The 18,718-nt window shown below is 41.4% G+C and overlaps 1 protein-coding gene across 1 annotated transcript in view; it reads left to right on the forward strand.

Moving 5' to 3' along the window:
• TBCD (tubulin folding cofactor D) overlaps positions 1-18,718 on the forward strand; it is a 121,734-nt gene that overhangs the window by 67,913 nt on the left and 35,103 nt on the right. The window contains exons 19-26 of the mRNA XM_038156786.1: positions 2,991-3,071; positions 3,797-3,870; positions 4,737-4,854; positions 5,690-5,750; positions 7,081-7,103; positions 15,103-15,134; positions 17,198-17,260; positions 17,674-17,750. Coding sequence (XP_038012714.1) covers positions 2,991-3,071; positions 3,797-3,870; positions 4,737-4,854; positions 5,690-5,750; positions 7,081-7,103; positions 15,103-15,134; positions 17,198-17,260; positions 17,674-17,750 — 529 coding nt within the window. The remainder of the gene's footprint in view (positions 1-2,990; positions 3,072-3,796; positions 3,871-4,736; positions 4,855-5,689; positions 5,751-7,080; positions 7,104-15,102; positions 15,135-17,197; positions 17,261-17,673; positions 17,751-18,718) is intronic.

The raw sequence follows: 18,718 nt of genomic DNA on the forward strand, positions 1-18,718 counted from the left end.
GACTGCCAGCTTTGTGACTTCCACTTGTTGAGGTGGAGACAATCCAAAGCAACACACTCCATTCTCAGAAGGCTTCAAACTGTTCTTATTCTAGCATGAACGCTTTTTATACATTCTTGCAAAACTCCTCAGTTTGCACTTTACTCATTGGTCAGGAAAGACAAAGTTCTCATTTGAATAGACAGTTGCAGGTTTCTCTTATTTATCCTTCTTTCTTTCTTGGTTTCTATGTCAGTGACCTTGGTAGGAAATTCTTTCAGGGGTAAGCATGGATCCTCTTCTCAAACTTCTCTCTGGCTCACATGAATCACTCTTTTGGAGGAGGTTTTATTTCTCCTCTTGTGGAGGAGGTTTTATTCCTCTTCCACATGGATCTGCAAGAGGAATAAAATCTCTTCCGCATCCACTGAGAGATTTTTAATATAATTCACACTGGAACCCTCTGTCTTCACCTTGACTGGTTTTTTATTGATCAGTCCACCTCTGTATTGTCCCTTTTGTGCAGAATCATTTCAATCTGCTCATAGTTCACCTTTTACCCACTGTCAGCCCTTCTGGGGTCCCCACCCTCCTCCCACTGCCTTCCCCAGAGCTGCCTCCTACAGCAGATGGGGAAATGCAGGAGCCTGGTATTTCCCTCTGCTTGAGATCCCTGTGGATGGCATCCATGGGATTGCTGAGACTCTGGGTTTTTGTACTAACAGAAAATTTAAAATATTCAAAAATGACAAAGCAGGTCTTATTTTCTCTCTTCTGTAATTGTGGCTTGGAGGCTGATAATGTTCTTCTGACTTTTCATGAGCTGAATTGATAATTTAAGGTTTTTTATTTTTATTTCTTTCACTGTGGTTTCCAGAGTTTTGGTATGAGTGCAACTTACCTAAGGGAAAATATTTTTACTGTTGATTTATTTCTTTAAACTGTTCAATAGAGGAATAAATTTGTAAATCTTTTTATAAGTAGCCTTATGCACTTAGAAGCTTGATTCTCTGAAGCCATCTTCAGTGCCATTAATCAAACTATTTTTTTTTAAAATATTTGCCATCTCATTCACTCTATTACTTCCAAAAAACGACACTGCTTTTCAAGCAGGCTGTCATTATTCAGGTCAATATTTAAGTTACTTGGCTATTTCCTTATTTTTCCCTGAGTAAAATTAAAGGAAAAAGCACCCAGGTATATATTTGGCTACTCAGAAAACACACGATAATGTTCAGCAATAAAATCTCATTAAAAAAAAAAATTATCAATTTCTACAGCTGAATTTGGTTCACCAGTGATGATGATGATGTTCCAGTAAAGGGGCAGTATCATGCATGTTTACAAATATTTCTGTCTGTGTGTGTATAAATAGTTGTTTAGAGCCTTTCAAATCAAAATGTTTTAATGCAGGTTTTTCACACTGAGTGCCCTTTTTGCTGATGGTATTTGGAGGATTCAGCTCAAATATCATAATACATTTCTGAGGATAGAAGGTCGAGGAAACCTATTTTATATGAGCTGGCAGTAAAGAGATGATGTGATTCCAGGAGTTCTGAGCTTGGCACCAGCAGAGTTAAGGAAAAAGCTGCTGAACCTGAGTGGGGCACAGGAATCTAAGCAACACCATCACCAGGAAATACAGACTTGTATGCAAGGCTTCTTGCATTAAATTCTCAGTAGGGCCCAGAAGGTGAGGACTGTAGCTAAAGGCAGTTATAAACTAAAACTAAAAGTGAGATTTAGCTACACCTGTGACCCAAGAGATTGATTTTATCTGGGCAAGGAAGTTCAATTCAAATGGTTGGCAAGAGTGGTGGGTGCTAAAACTGGGACTCGAAAACAACTGCAAAGAAGAGAGGGGAGCTCAAACATGGCAGGGGAAATGTGTCTGTTATTGTGTATTCCTGCAGAGCAGGGAAAGGACCTAGGGATATGAATTTTACATTTATTTATATTATATTTTATATTTTTCTATTTTATATATCTCTATATATCTCTGCTGGCAGCAACAACAGTTTGAACCAAGTGTCAAATCCTTCTCTAGGGCTCAGTAGAGGGTGCTTCTGTGTCCAGTGGTGATTCAAGTAACTGAGGTCTGGCTGTGGATTTAAGGATTCCCTCTCTGATGAATTCCATAGATATCAGGATGGGAACATGTGGCAGTATTTGGTTTTTCTCTTTGCTTGCTTCTGATTGCACAGAGGTATATCAATGGAACACCATTATAGCTGCAAAGTTAATCACTCACAAGATCTGAAAAGGTGAAATTAAGTTAATCCATGAGTGCCTTTGTGCCCTTCTGACACAAAGTCCTGCTGATTGCTGGGCCTCCCAAGGTGATTTAACATTCATCAGATGTCCTGAAAAAGCATTTCACTTCATTGTGTTGACCTTGGCTTTCCATAGTTGATGCTTCTGCAGATTGGAAGTGTGGCTGTGAGTTGGGCAATGCAGGCTCCCTAATTACTGCTGCTGTTCCTTTCCATCTCACACCTGAGCTCTGCAGCTTCCACAGCTTTTGGCACAATTCACTTCCTGCATATGTTTGATTTTTGGAAAGGGCAAATGGAAAACCCCTTTTTCATTTTGGACCATTGTATTTATTTTTCCTCTGTAACTTATTTTTCCTCTGTCTTGTAGTTGATATCAGCGATGTGTTTCTCCAATCTGAAATAATTATTCAAGTTAGTCTACACATCTGGATTTTCTGGAGTGTAACAATGGGATTGAATGTCAAGCTTGTTCTATGTAGAGCAGGTTTTAGGAACAATCTGAAAGTTCTACAGAAGTGGTTTTAAGTGTTTTCAATAATTCAGAATATTTCCCATCCTGTCATTCAGCTGCATCCCATTTAGGAGAAGGCACATTTAAGTAATTCTTTGGTTGGCTTAAAACCAGAGGATTTAAACCTTTGGAACAGGCTGTGCTAAAATGCACAGACATTGGTTCTGTACTTTCTGTCTCTGGGCTATATTTCTAATGTATATCTGTTTTCTTTTCTTTTTCAGTGTGTATATTGCTGGCTTTCCTGAGTATACACAGCCAATGATTGATCATTTAGTTAACATGAAGATCAACCACTGGGATAGGTAAGTTCATTAAAATCTAATGATTAATATCCAGGAATTGACTGTGCTGCATAGATTTTCCTGCTTTTGTAGATTATTTCTGTAAATTTTACTCACACCAGGCTTTGCAGCAGCATTTGACTGAAGGGAACTGGGCAAGTAGTAGGTGATACCATCTGTACCTCCCAAGCTGAATGTCACTTAAGCAGGTTTATGAATTCTGTCTTTTGGCCATGACCTCAATCTGTTAATGGATTAATAAAACCCATTTATATGGTATATAGTGTATGTGAGGGGTAAACACTGTCACCATGCAATTATCCTCATTAAAGCAGATTTCATGCATAGAGATGGTGCTTACTCACATTCAGTGTTCATGGAGATTGAAATGTGTACATATCACACAAGTGAGATTCTATCAGTGCTGATCACAGTTTGCATCATGAGAAATAATCACAGTTTACTGCACTGTCCCTGCCAGTGCCCAGAACAAGCCCTCAGGTCCCACCAGCCCCACTGGTGTTTTTCCTGTCTCTTTGAGCTCTTTTCACTCCACTGAAAGCTGGCTGCAGGCTGGCTGCTCTCTGGTTTTATTGGCTTTTTTACAGGGGGAAGCATACGATGGACAGAGAGTACTGTAATTTTGAATATTTGTTTTGGTCGGGGGCAGAAGTCCCTTCCTCGCGTTATTTTTTTAGCACCTTGCTTCTGCTGACTTGCTAACCCTCAGAAATGCTTTCTTACAGTGTTATTCGAGAACTTTCCACCAAAGCTCTGCATAACATCACTCCACAGGCCCCTGAGTACATGGCAAACATGGGTAGGTACAGCTGAGCTCTGCCCACCCAGGCTGAGCTTAGGCAGGACAAACCTACAAAGAACTAATAAATCTACTTAATAAAAAATTATGATTTCCCCGCCACTTAATACAGCGTAGTGACCCTGATGGCTTTACCCATTTTTAGGTTTTATGCAAAAATTTTGAATTACTGCCAGGTTGGTTTTTACCTGGGGCCTTTGATAGCTGGCTGCACTGGACTCTGCTGGTTCTGAGGTGAATAAACGGGTGCAGTTGTGTCAGCAGCTACCCCTCAGATTCCCAGCTCTTGCTTTGATGTTGTCAAGGGTGGAGGATCTGTTTTGTCTTGTCCAGCCTGACACCTGCAGAAGAATTCCTTTCTGACTGTGTGTGTGCAACCAGATGTTTCTTAGCATGAGCCCAGGGTCCTTTGCTGAGCCCATTGCAGATCCTGAGATCTGGAAAACCCTGGCAGATGTTCCATGTGGCTGAAGGCAGTGCCAGCCCCTGAGAAGCTGCAGACCTTGCCTGGGCTCCTGTCCTGGTCCAGGAAGGTGCCACTTAACATGGAAATAAAATCCCACCCACTTCCCTGACTGCTCAGCCAGCTCAGTGCCCAATCGCAATGTTATTTTGTTTGCTCCAGCCAGGGAGGTGGTTGGGAGTGTAAAGTAGCTCAGTGTGGTTTGAACTGACAGAATTTATTTCATTAAATTGTCAGGATTTAATTCATTAAAACTTGTTTTTCGCAAAGTCACCAGGAAACTTGACTTTACAGAAATGCTACTCCAGTGTTCTTTCTAGGCAGGCAGAATTACATTTAGAGCTGTGATCTGTCACTATGCTTTGTTTAAAAAAGAATAAATTAATTATTTAATCTCTTTCAGTTTTGCCAAGACTTCTGCCTTTATCAGTGGGCTCAGATCTGCACACACGCCATGGGGCAATCCTTGCCTGTGCTGAGATCACCCATGCTCTGTGTAAACTGGCACAAGAGAATAATAGGTATTAATGCAAGATTATCTAGACTATAAATTTTCCTTTCATGTCTGCTCTATTAAAAGCTTCCTGAGTATAATTATGGAAACCCTCATCTCACTGAACTGGGTTTCCATTGAATTTTTGCTTGTTTTTATGAGTGATGCTGAGCTTTCACGTTTTATTGAGTGATTTAAGACTTCAGTCTTAAATTCATAGCTAGGGAAGAGAGATCCTTTGCTGCCTTACTTGGAGAATGGATCAGTTAAATACAGATTAATTCCTCTTTCCCTAAAAGTGTGCTATCATCCTGGCTAGGGACAATCTTTTGTCTTCAGGGTTGGAGAAAAACCTCCTGAAGCAGCTCATTGAGTGAGACTAATTATGAAGGCTGGTCCAGGTGTATCTAAAATATGCCTGTGTATTTACACACACATTTGTCAGCAGTGTCCATCAAAAGAATTTGTGTTCAGTTTCAAGAAAAACAGATCATTTTTAGTAGTAGGAAGTACTTGAAATAGATGGAAAAATCACAGAAGTTTTGGAGTCTAAAAATACAGCTGAGCTGAGAGGAGTTCTCAGTGTATTGACAATTATAATTGCCTGTTATATATATATATATTGGCTGTTAGGAAGTGACACTGATTTTTTATAAGCCTTTTGGAATAGTTTTCTGTATGATAAGGAAAGAATTTCTGTTGTTATGTTTGCTGAACTATTTAAAAATAAACACTGCATATTTCTGTGGAGCATAATTTGAAAATAAAATGATTGGTTTGGTTTTTTTTTGAAAGTTATGGAAAAGCAATTATTTACAGCATGATGAGGAAATCTGTATTAAAAATTTTGTATACTTTCACAGATCTGTCACACACTATTTCACTGAAAAATCATTGGAGGGGCTCAAGCAAATTCACCAAGAGGTTTGTAGCCAGCATAAATCTATTTTTCACCTGGAATGCTGCATGATTTTTAGCAAAGATTTACAATTAAGGTAGCTGTTCTCCACCTTCCTCACCCCTGTGCCAAGAGTGAACCTCGTCCTGATTGTTTGGACACCCCCAGGCTCTGGGACAGCTGTTTGTCCTGGTCCCTGTTCTTCACAGTGACACTGAGAGCTCTTCTGCCTCTTGCTGAACCCCCAGCTCTGATGCTGGAAATGCCATTTCTGAAATGCCTCAGGGGTTGTTTGGTTCCTTGTCCCTCTGTCTTTGCTCCCCCTTTATCCTCCTGACTGGCCTTGGGGTAACTGTGCTCAGGGGACATTTAGTGAGCCCATTCCTTGTCCCTGCATCCATAATTTCATATTTATAGCCCTCAAAAGTCATATTCTGCATTTTAATTGGTGCATTGTCTGTGTCTCTGCCTCTGCTAAATGAAGCCTTGTCCTGCTCAGGGCACTTCCAAATACTTCTGTGGAGAGAATTTTGCTTAATTTGTCCCTTTCCTTTTCATTTTAGTCATCCCATGGTGTTGGGTTTTTCATCCCAGCAAGGAACAGACAACACTGCAGCAGTCAGGCTCCTGCTGTTCCTGCAGGATCTGCATGATCTGTTCCTGCAGGTGCCTCTTTAATTCTGGCCACAGCTCAGAGTTGCTGCCACAGGTTGAAAAAACACCTTTGTCCTCCTTTAACTTTCTCATGCTGAAGTGCCTGAAAGCTTGGTCAGCACATCTCTGCACTTACAGTGGCCTTAAGTTCTTATCATGCAGTTGCATAAAAGCTCAATTTTAAATAATCTGGGTTTCTTTGGCTTTTACTACATAGAAATGTGACATTCTCTGATTTTTACAGTGGCTTGCTATAACATTAAGAATGAAGTAAGATTTTTCAGTCACATTTAAGCCTTTGGTTAAGTTTTTTCTGTTCCATCTGTAGCTCCCAAAGTTATTTTCAGTGATCAGACAATGCCTATCATCAAGTCTATCATCATCCTAAAAGGGGCAGTGGTGGAAAGCAAATCTATTTTAAAAAGCCAAACTGGCTTCCAGGATATTTGCAGGAGCAGCTTGAGTTTGGAATTCAGGAAATTAGTGCTTTGTGAATGTGTTAAATTGGCTTTTTTTAAAAACAAAGTTCAAATGGATACAGAGAAATTGTTTTAAAGAAGTTTTCCCTTTGAATTTTATTTTTTAAATTAACTGAAGGTTTGCACAGCTCACAGTATATGGCATTGCATGTGAGGGGAAAAATGAAACCATTTGGATCAAACAAACTCAATTAAAATATGTGTTACTTTTTTTCCCCCCCAGCTTTGCAGTCGTCAGTTGTACAGGTAAGAAAAAGATGCAAACCCATCATTTTTTATCTTGGAAAATGTCAGTTAAAGGGACTGAAACCAGGATCTGGGAAGGGGGGGATGTTTTTTACAATTAGTGGCACCCACCCCAGTCCCCCCCAGTGCCTCAGGTGCTGTGGCTGCAGAGGGTTCATAAGGGGCTGCAGAACTGGCCTTGAACTAAGGAGCCCCGAATTCCATTTCCTTTCCCTTTCCCCTTTCCTTTCCTTTCCTTTCCTTTCCTTTCCTTTCCTTTCCTTTCCTTTCCTTTCCTTTCCTTTCCTTTCCTTTCCTTTCCTTTCCTTTCCTTTCCTTTCCTTTCCTTTCCTTTCCTTTCCCCTTTCCTTTCCCCTTTCCTTTCCCCTTTCCTTTCCCCTTTCCTTTCCCCTTTCCTTTCCCCTTTCCTTTCCCCTTTCCTTTCCCCTTTCCTTTCCCCTTTCCTTTCCCCTTTCCTTTCCCCTTTCCTTTCCCCTTTCCTTTCCCCTTTCCTTTCCCCTTTCCTTTCCCCTTTCCTTTCCCCCTTTCCTTTCCCCTTTCCTTTCCCCTTTCCTTTCCCCTTTCCTTTCCCCTTTCCTTTCCCCTTTCCTTTCCCCTTTCCTTTCCCCTTTCCTTTCCCCTTTCCTTTCCCCTTTCCTTTCCCTTTTCCTTTCCCCTTTCCGCCTTTTTTCCCTTCCCCCCCTTTTTTCCCTCTTCCTTCCCCCTTTCCCCCCTTTCTTCCCCTTTTTTCCTCCACTTTCCCCCCTTCCCCCCCTTTCTTCCCCCTTTCTTCCCCCTTTCTTCCCCCTTTCTTCCCCCTTTTTCCCCCCCTTCCCCTCCTTTCTTCCCCTTTTCCCCCTTCCCCCCCTTTCTTCCCCCTTTTTCCCCCCCCTTTCCTCCCCTTTCCCCCCTTTCTTCCCCTTTTTCTTCCCCCTTTTCCCCCACCTTTTTTCCTCTTTTTTCCCCTCTTTTCCCCCTTCCCTTCCTGCCAGCTTCTCTCTGAGTTCCAGAATTCCTTTCTCCATCCTGTGTGACAGGCAGGACGGGAGCATTGCAAAAGGTTCAGGGCAATTTTTCAACTCTTGCGACAAAGAAAATGTAAATGAGTTTTCACTAAGTTGTTTTTCATTTCCTATTTGTTGAAACTTCCAGGAAATTAAGGGATATTGCTTAAGGAACTGTTAAGTAAATGTGAATTAAAACTGGTGTGTGACTTCAGAGTTTGATTCGAAATTTAAGGAAATGAAATCATAATGACTTGTAGTCCCTAATAACTATAAATGCAAGTGAGGGTTTTTCCTCCTTTAACTGACATTTTTTGGTCATTTTTAGTTCACTTCCTCACACATGCCTTCCCTGAAAATAGGAAACCTGAACCAGTTTTTTATGTAATTATTAATTACGGGTTAAAAAATTTCATGCAAGCTTTTTTAACCATGAAACTTTCTGGAAAAAAATGATAACATTTACTTCTAGAGGGGTCATTTAGAGAAATGTGGCACTTCCAACCCCGAGCTTGGGCTGCTGGATAGGCTTAGTGCTGATACTGTATATTCATGTCTTTGTGGGTGGCTCTCTTGGCTTCCATAAATTCTTTAATGTCAGGGTGGAGCTTGGGTGTAATTTGTTTTTGTCATAATGTGCACTTCTGGCTCTTAATGGTATTTATAAGATGCCTACAGAAATGTTTTTGTTCTAGATAAGAGTTCTAATTCAACTCCCAGCAGGATTGATTCACTGCTGTTTGCTCTCATACCTAGCTGAGACACAGATGTCTGCCCCTAATCCATATTGAAAAATATCAGTGTGCATAAAATATTTTCAAATGGGACAAGAAAAATAAACTAGGTTATAAAAACAAACCAACAATTTGAGTGTTGCTGGGCAAGCATTTAGTGAAACAAGCCAAACTCGTTTCATGATGAGTAATTATTGCACATAATATTCCAGAGATTTCCATTTGAGAAATTGCTACTGGGAATTTTCAGTGTTAAAAACATCTTGGAGGAATGTTGAAAACCTGTGTTTTTTTATTTGTATTTCAAGATTTGAAACTATATTTACAAAGAGCATCTGGCCACATGTCTCAGCTGTTTATTAGATATTTTGTGTTCACTTCTGGCCACTAAACAGCCTTGTCAGGGACTGAAGGGTTTTCAATGCTTTGATCAAGCTGTTCTAGGGAATTTTTTTGCCCTCTGAGAAAGGGAAAAGGAAGTAAAGTGTAGAAATGCTGGATTTTGGGGGTTTTAAAATATTTTTTTACCAAGTTGCAATTTATAAATTTTAAGCTGGAAAATGGGTCATGAGTTTCTTGATTGTCTGAATCTGTTGAATCCATAAGGACCTCAAGAGAAAACCAAAGTGCTGGAATGGAGACATTCATAGAGCTGCTCTAGCATCTTACTTTGTTTAGCAATCCTTGCACCATCTTTACCCTGATTTTGAAAAATGGCCATGAATTATCCTTTACACAATCCTGTTTTGAGTTCTACTGCAGCCAGTCTCAGCGTTGAAGATACTCGAAGCATTCCAATTTATTTATGCTAACTGTAGAAAATCCCATCTTCTACCATATTACCAGATTATTATTTTTTTTTTAAATACGAGTTATTTTTCTGTCCTCCTGCAGAAGTCCTCTCTGGGTTTACCATAGTACAGAGGAGCCTGCAAGTCCAGGCACATCAGAGTGCACTTCCTGCCATTAGCCTTGATCCTGACACATCTGATGCACTGGTTTGTCTGGAGGAGCTGGTTGCTTGGAGCATTTGCATTGCACTTCCAGCTGTGGGTTGTGCAGGAGTTTCTGGGTTTCTGTGTGGGGGTTACACCAAGGCATATGCAAACCATGCCCTGTAGAGCATCTGCCTCCTGTGCCTGTTTGGGGCTGTACAGGTTATGAAGTTACAAAAAATTGTGCTGTGATTTATTTGTTTTAAATGGTATTTTTATGGATAAAAAGCTACGATGAAAACTTGTGGCATCTGCTGCTTTCAGCTGTGTTACCTGGGTTAGGAAATCACTCTGCTGGTTTAAACACAGGCAGTAGTCAGCCTGATTTCCATTCTGCTTCCACTGCACCAGCATGGTTAGTAGCTGGGTTTTTTTGTAGCAAATCTATTTCTGTTGTGCATCTGAGACCTTGGACTCATTCTCAACACTCCTTGTCTCAAGTAACAAGTGATGGGAAAGAGGAAATGGCCTTAAGCTGCACCAGGAAAGGTTAAAATTGATGTTGGGGAAAAAATACTTCACTCAAAGGTTTGTGCAACCCTTGCACAGACTACCCAGGGCAGTGGTGCAGTCACCATCCCTGTTTTTTACCATTTAGAAAACCTGGTTTTAAAAGACGTGTTAAAAAGGGTTTGGTTTAAAAGTTTTGAACACAAATAAAAGACGTCTTAAAAGGGTTTTAGTTTTAAAGGTTTTAAAAGGTTTAAAAGACGTGTTAAAAGGGTTAAGTTGGTCTTGGCAGTGGTTGGATTCAATGATCTTACAAAGTTCTTTTCCAACCTAAATAATTCTGTGATTCAATAATATGAAAAGTCTTCAAGAAAACATTATTTTAATAGTTTTGTTAAGATTCTCTGAAACTGCCTCATCTGGTCTGAGGTTCTGGAGTGGCTATTCAGCTGAACAGATGTTTAGTAGTATTGTCACTGCTAGAAGTGAAGGCTTGGGACTATTTTCAGGCTAAGAACCATTTATTGCTGAGATAAGCATCAGTCTCAGAGGCTGTGAGATTTTGGAGGAGCAGGCAGCTGGCCATAGCTCTAGAGTAGTCACAAGTTCTTTGTTACAAGGCAGTATAGAACTTTCTAAATTAATAGACAGTTGCCACAGAATTTATTTTGCTTTTCTAACCTATCACCTTTACTTAGTTCTTCTGCACTGTGGATACTTTTATCCAATGGGCTTCTGTCTCACATGTACACATATAACTTCTAAACTCTCAGCTACTCTCTACAACCACACTTTCACATTATAAATTCTTCACTATCTTATCAATACAGTTTCTCACTTACTTAAGGCATATCCTTACAACTATGGAAACATAAGTTTAGGATTTTCTGCTTTATGCCTGTGTATTGTATTTTTACATCAATCCCAGCTTCTCCTGATGCTACAGGTCAAATCCTTCAGTGTCTGTAGAAGTTTCTGTTTTTCCCATGCCCACACTTCGGAATATTTTTTAGCTTCCTTGTAGCCAGTTCTGAGCCTGATAGCAGAGGCCTGCACGCCCAGAAGGTCAGGAGTGGATCTGGCAGTGCAGGGCTGCCTGCAGGTGGTTGCAGTGCACTTTGTGTCTCAGCAGATGCTGTGGCCATCCCTCCGGGCTTCCATCCCAGCTGGGATGTTCGTCGGCGCCGCCTGCGACGTGCTGCGCACCCAGCCCCGCTCTGAGCTCATCCCTGGAGAGCTGCCTGGGTGTGGAGCACGTCAGCTGTGGCAGCCCAGCAGATTTGGGAGCTTGGAGTGGCAGGCAGTGTCAGTCGGAGCGGCACCTTGCGAGTTTCGGCGTTTGAGCAGAGTAAGGGAGCCCGCAGGTGTTGACAGGTGCTGGGCAAGAGAGAAACTCAGCTCCTTTCAAAGGCCTTGAAGGTTGTAACTGATCTTGATGGTTTCAGGGCAAATGTGTTTCTTGGCATGCATCTGCCTAAAAGAGGTGTTTTTTTTTTTTTTAGGCATATGAGCTTAATCAGCAAAGAATTCCAGCTTTGCAACAAAGCTCATCCTAGCAGTTCCTCCAGGTTCAGAGGGTTTTATGCATCCAGGGCCTGGATGGCTCTGTGAGATCCTGCTGCACTGTCCTCTGAAGAGTTACAGGGTGAAATTCTTCTGCTGCAAACAAGTCACAGGGAAAGCTTTTACCTCCACAGAGCCAGGATTTCACCTGTAGCATTCTGATGTTAGAATACATTGTGGGATAAGAATTTACAGTAGCCTAAAACTTGGTGTTTCTCGTGTTAGTGTGGTTTATTCTGTGCATCTTGAAGGGTTGGCCATGAAAGCTTTGTTAACCTATTCAGCTGTGCCCAGGGATTTCCCTTTCCCCCTGGTGTACCCTCTGACAAAGCCATTCTGTACCTCCAAAACCCAGGGAATGTGCAACCTGGACCTTTAAAGATTCCTCTGATCTATTTAGGACAAAGAGTTCCCAAGGAAAATGCTTGGTTGCTGTTCATGTGGAGGTGAAATAGGTGTTCTTAGCTTTCCCAGAATCCAGTATTTACAACTGAATCTCTACAGCTATTCCAGTACTTCTAACTTCAGATTTGAATATCTGTGAAAACGTAGATGCTTTCCAATTCTAAACAGCTTCAGTCACTGTTATTTTTTGTTACCTTAAAGAGGAATTCTGGCTTTTGCACAAAAAGCAGCAGGCTTAAGATAATTAAAAAAAATAAATCCACAGCAGTACTTTGAACTTCTTTATGCCCTGAGAACAGCACTGTCACTGGTTCTGATTCAGGCCAATGTAATTATGAAATAGATTCTGTCATTCTTAGGTCAGTAATGTTAATTCCTCAGCTCTGCAAGGGATTATATATTTTATTTTCCACACATACATTGTGACTCATCCCAGGATGTCTCTAGGAGAGAAGCATTGCTGTGGAGCTGCACACAGGAAGGAATGCTCAGGAGCTCGTGGAGCCTGGGCACTGCATCAGTCAATTTGCAAATTGAATTAATAATTAAAGCTTGAAACAGGTACATCTAATAATGTGATGCAACTTGTGGATGTGTCTTTGGAATAAAAAAGAAGGAATACTGACTGCAGCAAAATTCAGAATCTCTGAATTAGGTAGATCTGTATCTTTTTAATTTAGTGAAATACTGTGGAGTGAGATAAAGTTAATAGAAAGATGTGCATCATGTTTGACAAACCAGGCACTCACTGGCTGAGGAAAGATGTTGGATTATGGCAGAATTCTTGGTTCTTAAAAGTGAAATATGCATGAGCTGTGGAAAGGGAGAACAAAATTTGCTTTATTGGTGGACATACAGAGTGCCTGAGCAAGAACCACCTCGGGAAGCTTTGCAGGGGAGCACACTCAGGTCATGGTGCCACCAAGAGGGACTGGATTGGCGTTTGTGCCACGTGGAAAAGTGGCTATGCAAATCCCTGTCACCTTTCTGCATTCCTGCATGGGGACAGCAGTCCTCAGAGAGGCTCTGAACTGAAATGGAGTTGGTGAAATGCCAGAGGAAGGGATAGCACTCCAATTATTACCATCAGCACAGCTTGAAGTGGCCTGACTTCCTTCTTGGCAGTGTGAGGAAATGGAGAGGAGCAGCCTTTGTGAGTCAGTTTGTGCTTTGTAGTTGGAGCAGAACAGTCCATATCTGAACCCCTGCATCAGCAGACTCTGCTGCACACCAAACACATTTGCAAGGTGATTATTTTCTACTCATTTGCAGTAAGGGAAGGAATGGGTGAAGGCAAAATTAAGGGGAGAAGAAGTGTGGAAGAGGAAGCAAGGCTTGCCACATCAGTCACCTGCTTTTGCTGCTGTCTCGACTCCTTGCATCATTTTTTTTTTTTTTTTTTGTTTTCTAATTTAAATTTTTTAGAAGCTGGAGAGCAGACAGCATGGCAGGAAGGTGGGGTAGACAATACACAGACCTTATCAACATGAGGATGCAGAATCTGTGCTTGCTTCCTGCAATGATAAACTGAGCTGGGGATTATTAAATTAAGCATCATCTCTATTGATTGTGGAAAGCAAAGGTTTCTCAATTAAAGGAAGTGCTGACCTATGGCAAATGAGAATATTATTGTGGAGTTGGCATCTCTGTGTTACCTGAAACAGCAATGAAATTGTTGAACAGTCAGAAACCCAGAGCATATTACAGAAGGGACCTCCTCGTGTGGAATGGAAAAACCTGTTTGAAATGTTCAGGCTTTTGAAGCTCATACAAAGGGATAAACTGGAGAACAAAGTTGTAGGAGCTGTTGGGATTGCTAAGCTGGCCTTCTGAGCACAGCTACTAATTTTATTGTGGGGAGGGAGGAAGAGAGGGGGGAAGAAAATGTTTAAAATAAACAAAAAACAACAAGCAAATAAACAGGTCTTTGTTGTTGCTGCCCTTGCTGGGAGTTTCTGCCAGAGCATGGACGTGCAAACAGGTGATTAAGGGTTTGGCTCACCTCAGGGAGGAAATATTCCAGCAGAAGTGAAGGCAGACAGTGAGGAGTCAAGGGAGGAAATATCCAAAGGAAGGGGAGGTCAAAGGTTCACAAAATGGAGCAGTGAAGCCACAGAGGGTGACACCGAGTGAAACACCTCAGGCATTGCCTTGGGGCTGGGTATCCAGACAAGCAGCAGCCACTGCTCAGTGGGGTCAGGAGAAGTCTCTGCCCACAGCCAGGAGAAGCCAAAGAATGCAAACAGGCCCTGCCATTTCCAGGATGCTTTTCCCTCTCCCCACTTTCTGCCCAGTTCAGATTTTTTCCTCCCAGTGCTGGAACTGGCCAGGCTCCTGTTCAGACACAGGGACTGGGCTGAGCTCTGAGCTGGAGAAACCATCCTTGAGGAGCACACCTGTACCTCAGGAGGGCCTGAAGTAGCTTGAACCATTTGTTTCTCTCCCTTTTCTGATGTGTTTCTTGTGGTGATAAACACAAAATCACCTGGGAGAGGGCTTGAGCAGGAAAGGAGAAGGGTGATAAATCTTAGCAGGAGAGAAAACCAGTTAACATAAGTGAAAATGGGAACTGGGCAGGGAAGTTTCAATTTGTTTTGCAGAGATGATTTTATTAAAAAATTGCACGTAGTTCCTTTTCATTTGTGGAAATCAGAAGCTTAATATTCAGGAGAGGTTTGGATTAATCACGCTGAAGTCAAGAAAAGTTGATTTAAAAGGAAGCAGAGTTGATCAAATACAAAACGGTGGGTATTTTGTGCTCTGCTTTCATTCTGAAATGGTTCTGAGGTGCTTTTTGCCTCACTAGGGGCAATGTAGGCTCAGGTTGCCTGTGGTGGGTTGCTCTCTGAAGGCTGTTTCTGCTTTGCAGGGGTTTAGGTGGAGAGCTGATGAGACCAGCTGGTAAGTACCACAGCTGGGCTGGGACTGCACCAGAGGTGCCCTGAGGAATTTGGCTGTTGTTGTGTTTCCAGTTCATTCTGCATGTGTTGTGTTGAATGTATAAGTAAAGTCTGCACACTAATTAGGAAAATATGACCTTTGGAAGCCAATCAGCAGGTGGGTGCAGCAGGACATGGGGTGTAAATACACTTGGAATAACCAATACACTTGGAATAACTCTGTGTAAGAGCAGGAGATGGCTCTGGGCTCTGTGTCTCACTGTGTCCTTCTGCTGTTGCACACAGTGAAGTTTTTTCAGGGTTGAACTGTGTTCCTTCAGTGTTTTACTCCAATTCCTCTCCAGAAGAGATATAATCTGCACTTGTAGACAGAAGCCATGGTGGAAATAATGATTTTATCACAACACGTGTGTGCACAGAAGTGAAGCACAAAGACCATGTAAACAACAGTCTGTGGGGAGTGTGGCACCACAGAAAAGATGGATTTGGAAGATTGTTGTGTCCTGTAAAAAGGAGGGGTGTTGCAGGAAGAGGTAGGCTGGGTGGATGAGGAAATGATGCCAACTTGGTTTCCTGCTTGTGAGCTGAATGAAGGAAGTGCTGCAGAGCAGATTCCAGCCTGGAAGATCTGAAACCATCCAGACCTCGTGGGTGAAAGAGCTTCAGCACTGAGGTGGAAGAGAAGGGGGATTTGAGTGAGATTACAGCTGTAGGACACGAAAATGCAAACTGAAGGAATAGGTTTTTTGTGATATGTTTTAGCTTTGAACCAGCTGAACATTTCATGGTTTTGGAGAAATACAAATGGCAGTATTTTGGCATGATACAACTGCGTAGGTGGAATGAGAGAAGAATTGAAAATGTTCCACAAATTGCCTGCATGTCTAATGAAGATGATGGACTCAACCACAACAGAGCTCAAAGAAGTGCAGAGAGCTAAGGAGGAACTCCAAGAGACTTGGGTTTAGTCAAACTGCACTTAACCTTGTCTGTGAATAAATATTAGCCCAGAGAAGCTGACACACAGTACTGAGAGGATTTGGTGTGACATTGCCATGGTGAGGAGTGAGTTCAAGAGTAGATTTGGAGCCCAGTACGTTGATTAGAGATGGAGGTGATGAGCTGTGTACAGAGCCCAGAGGAAGAGTCAAAAATCAGGCTGTGGGAGGAGAGGAAAACAAAACAATGGCATCACTTTATACAGCACCTCCTTCTGTCCTTTCCCTCCTCTCCACCAGCTCTAAAGCAGCCAGGCAGCGACATGGAGCTGCACCAATCTCATTTATTTGAACTGAACCTCAGGAGGTGGAAGATAATGGTATTCCCCAAATGCTGAGTTTTCATTTGAGCAATACACTCAATCTGTTGGACAGAAAATTTGCAGTGTTTACTGTGCTAATCTCCACTCCCCAAAAAAGCCTCAAAACCTTTTAAAAAATACAATTCTCAAAGTGGGTTTGCAAGCATTAACAACTCTAATAAGTTCATAGATTAAAAATAATAAGGGCTTTATTATGAAAAGGATGTGCTCATATATTCCAAGTATCAAAGGAAGTAAAGTTGCATCCAGTTTCATAGCTCCCAGCTGTGTGCAGTGAACAAATGCCACTCCTTGGAGGTTCAAAAACAATGTGAGTAAGAGGTAGGAAAACCTGTAATGTGTATTTGAATAGTTTTTAGTGGCTGTAGTATTACTCTTGTCTCAGTTGCTTTGCTATCACTGATGCTGCACTGCCATTTCCAGGCTGTATAGCAAAGAAAAGTGGTTGATATGTGTGTGCACACCTTGAATGGCAGAGGGGGAAAACATCCCCCAGACAAGGGATTTGCAGGAATGATGGGACTGCCTCATGTCAGAGGACAGTTACTGCATTTTAGTGGCTTTTGTACAAATGTAATTTCCTCCCAGTTTTTAATTTCCCTTATTTTGAATATCTGTTTGCAAATATTCTTCTATTTAAAATTAAATGCTAGTGTAACTTCCTGTGGTTGTCTCTTCAAAATTGCTGCCATTTCTCTTTTCTGGGGGGTATTTATCTTGTTATCAAACTTATTTTCTTACAGTCTGCACTTTAATTGAGAAGTTGTCACTATCAAAAATGCCATTTAGAGGAGATCCAATAATCAGTAAGTCCTATTTTAGATAACCTTCCATGACTGTGGTAACTATTCATTAAACTAAAGTGTTAAGAAATTATGCTTTTCAAAGAAGCAAAAATTAATGGGGTTGGGTGGTCTAACACATTAAAAAAATACCAAAAAGAGACAAATAGTGCAGCAGATGCTGATGCAATTTCAAGATTTAGTTTTTAGCTGTTGACAATAAATAAAATGTGCAGTACTCAGCATCACCAGGCATGGGGTGGTCACTGTGGACATGGTAATCCAGACTGGAATAGCTCTGCTGGGAGTCACAGCCTGGTTTAGTTTGGAAAACCAAAGACACAGGTTGACCTGGTAATTGCTGGTCTATGGAAAAATTAAATAGAGAATATTGAAGTTGAGAAAGTTAAAGCTGTTTGTGTTCCTTGCTGTTGCAGGTGGTTGGCAGTGGTTAATAAATGACAGCCTGAGACAGCTCACTCTTGTTTCCAGTGCTGCACGACAGCATATAAAGGTACAAGGATTTCTCCTCCTTCATGTGGTGACATTCAATACAGAATTAGAAATGCTTTTGCTTTCCTTTGGTGATGTATCCATAGGATTTTACGGGTTCTTGAATGCATGTTTCTGAGATGTGTGAGAAGGGGTATTTATAAAAGTGCATTTTGAATTCCTCAAGATTCCAGTGGACCTTTCTGGTTACCACTTGGGCAGTTATCCCAAAGGTTGTTCCTGTCTGTACCTCTGGTCAGGGTGAGAAGTTGCTGATGGTGCTGGAAGCTGCTCCCTGGTGGTTCTGTGGTTACATTTAGAGGGTACTTTCCTTCTGATTTGGTGTACCTGTAATATGTGTGGCTGCAGAGAATTCTTGTGACAACTAAAAATGCTCTGGATGATGTCCACGGGCACTCTGTGAGCATTGCTGTGAGTTACCAGGGTTATTCAGGACAAGGAGCTTAAATTTTCCATGAAGCTCTGCTGCAAATCCTTTTTCTGTGCTCTCAGACTGCTCTGATTCAGAATTTTAAATCCATTGATGGATATGTCTCGTGCTGTTTTATTTACACCATCTTAACACCTCCAGTTGTTCACCTTAACTTTCCCAAGAAAACTCATGGCAGTTTGATCTCTGCTGAATCATAAAGGCAATTTCTGTCTGCCCTGCTAGAGCTTTCAGACAATCTGAATTTAACACACTGTGTTCATTGTCTTAGCTGTTAGTAATAAGATAAAAAGACATTTCAGTTATCTCACACCTCATCTTTTAAAGCTTTCCTTGGGAGACAGAGGAGGATGGAGTTGTATCCAAATCACTGAAGGAAATGAAAAAAAGACATTTGAATTCTTAGGATATTCTTTTGGCATTAACAATTTATTCAAAGTGCTGGTATGCCTTATAACTGGAACTTATAAACCAAAAGCTTAAAAGAATTAATTATAGGCTACAGAGAATTTTAACTTGCTTGGTAAACATCACTTAAA

Source organism: Motacilla alba, chromosome 18 (genome assembly GCF_015832195.1).
Source record: "Motacilla alba alba isolate MOTALB_02 chromosome 18, Motacilla_alba_V1.0_pri, whole genome shotgun sequence".
NCBI lineage: Eukaryota > Metazoa > Chordata > Aves > Passeriformes > Motacillidae > Motacilla > Motacilla alba.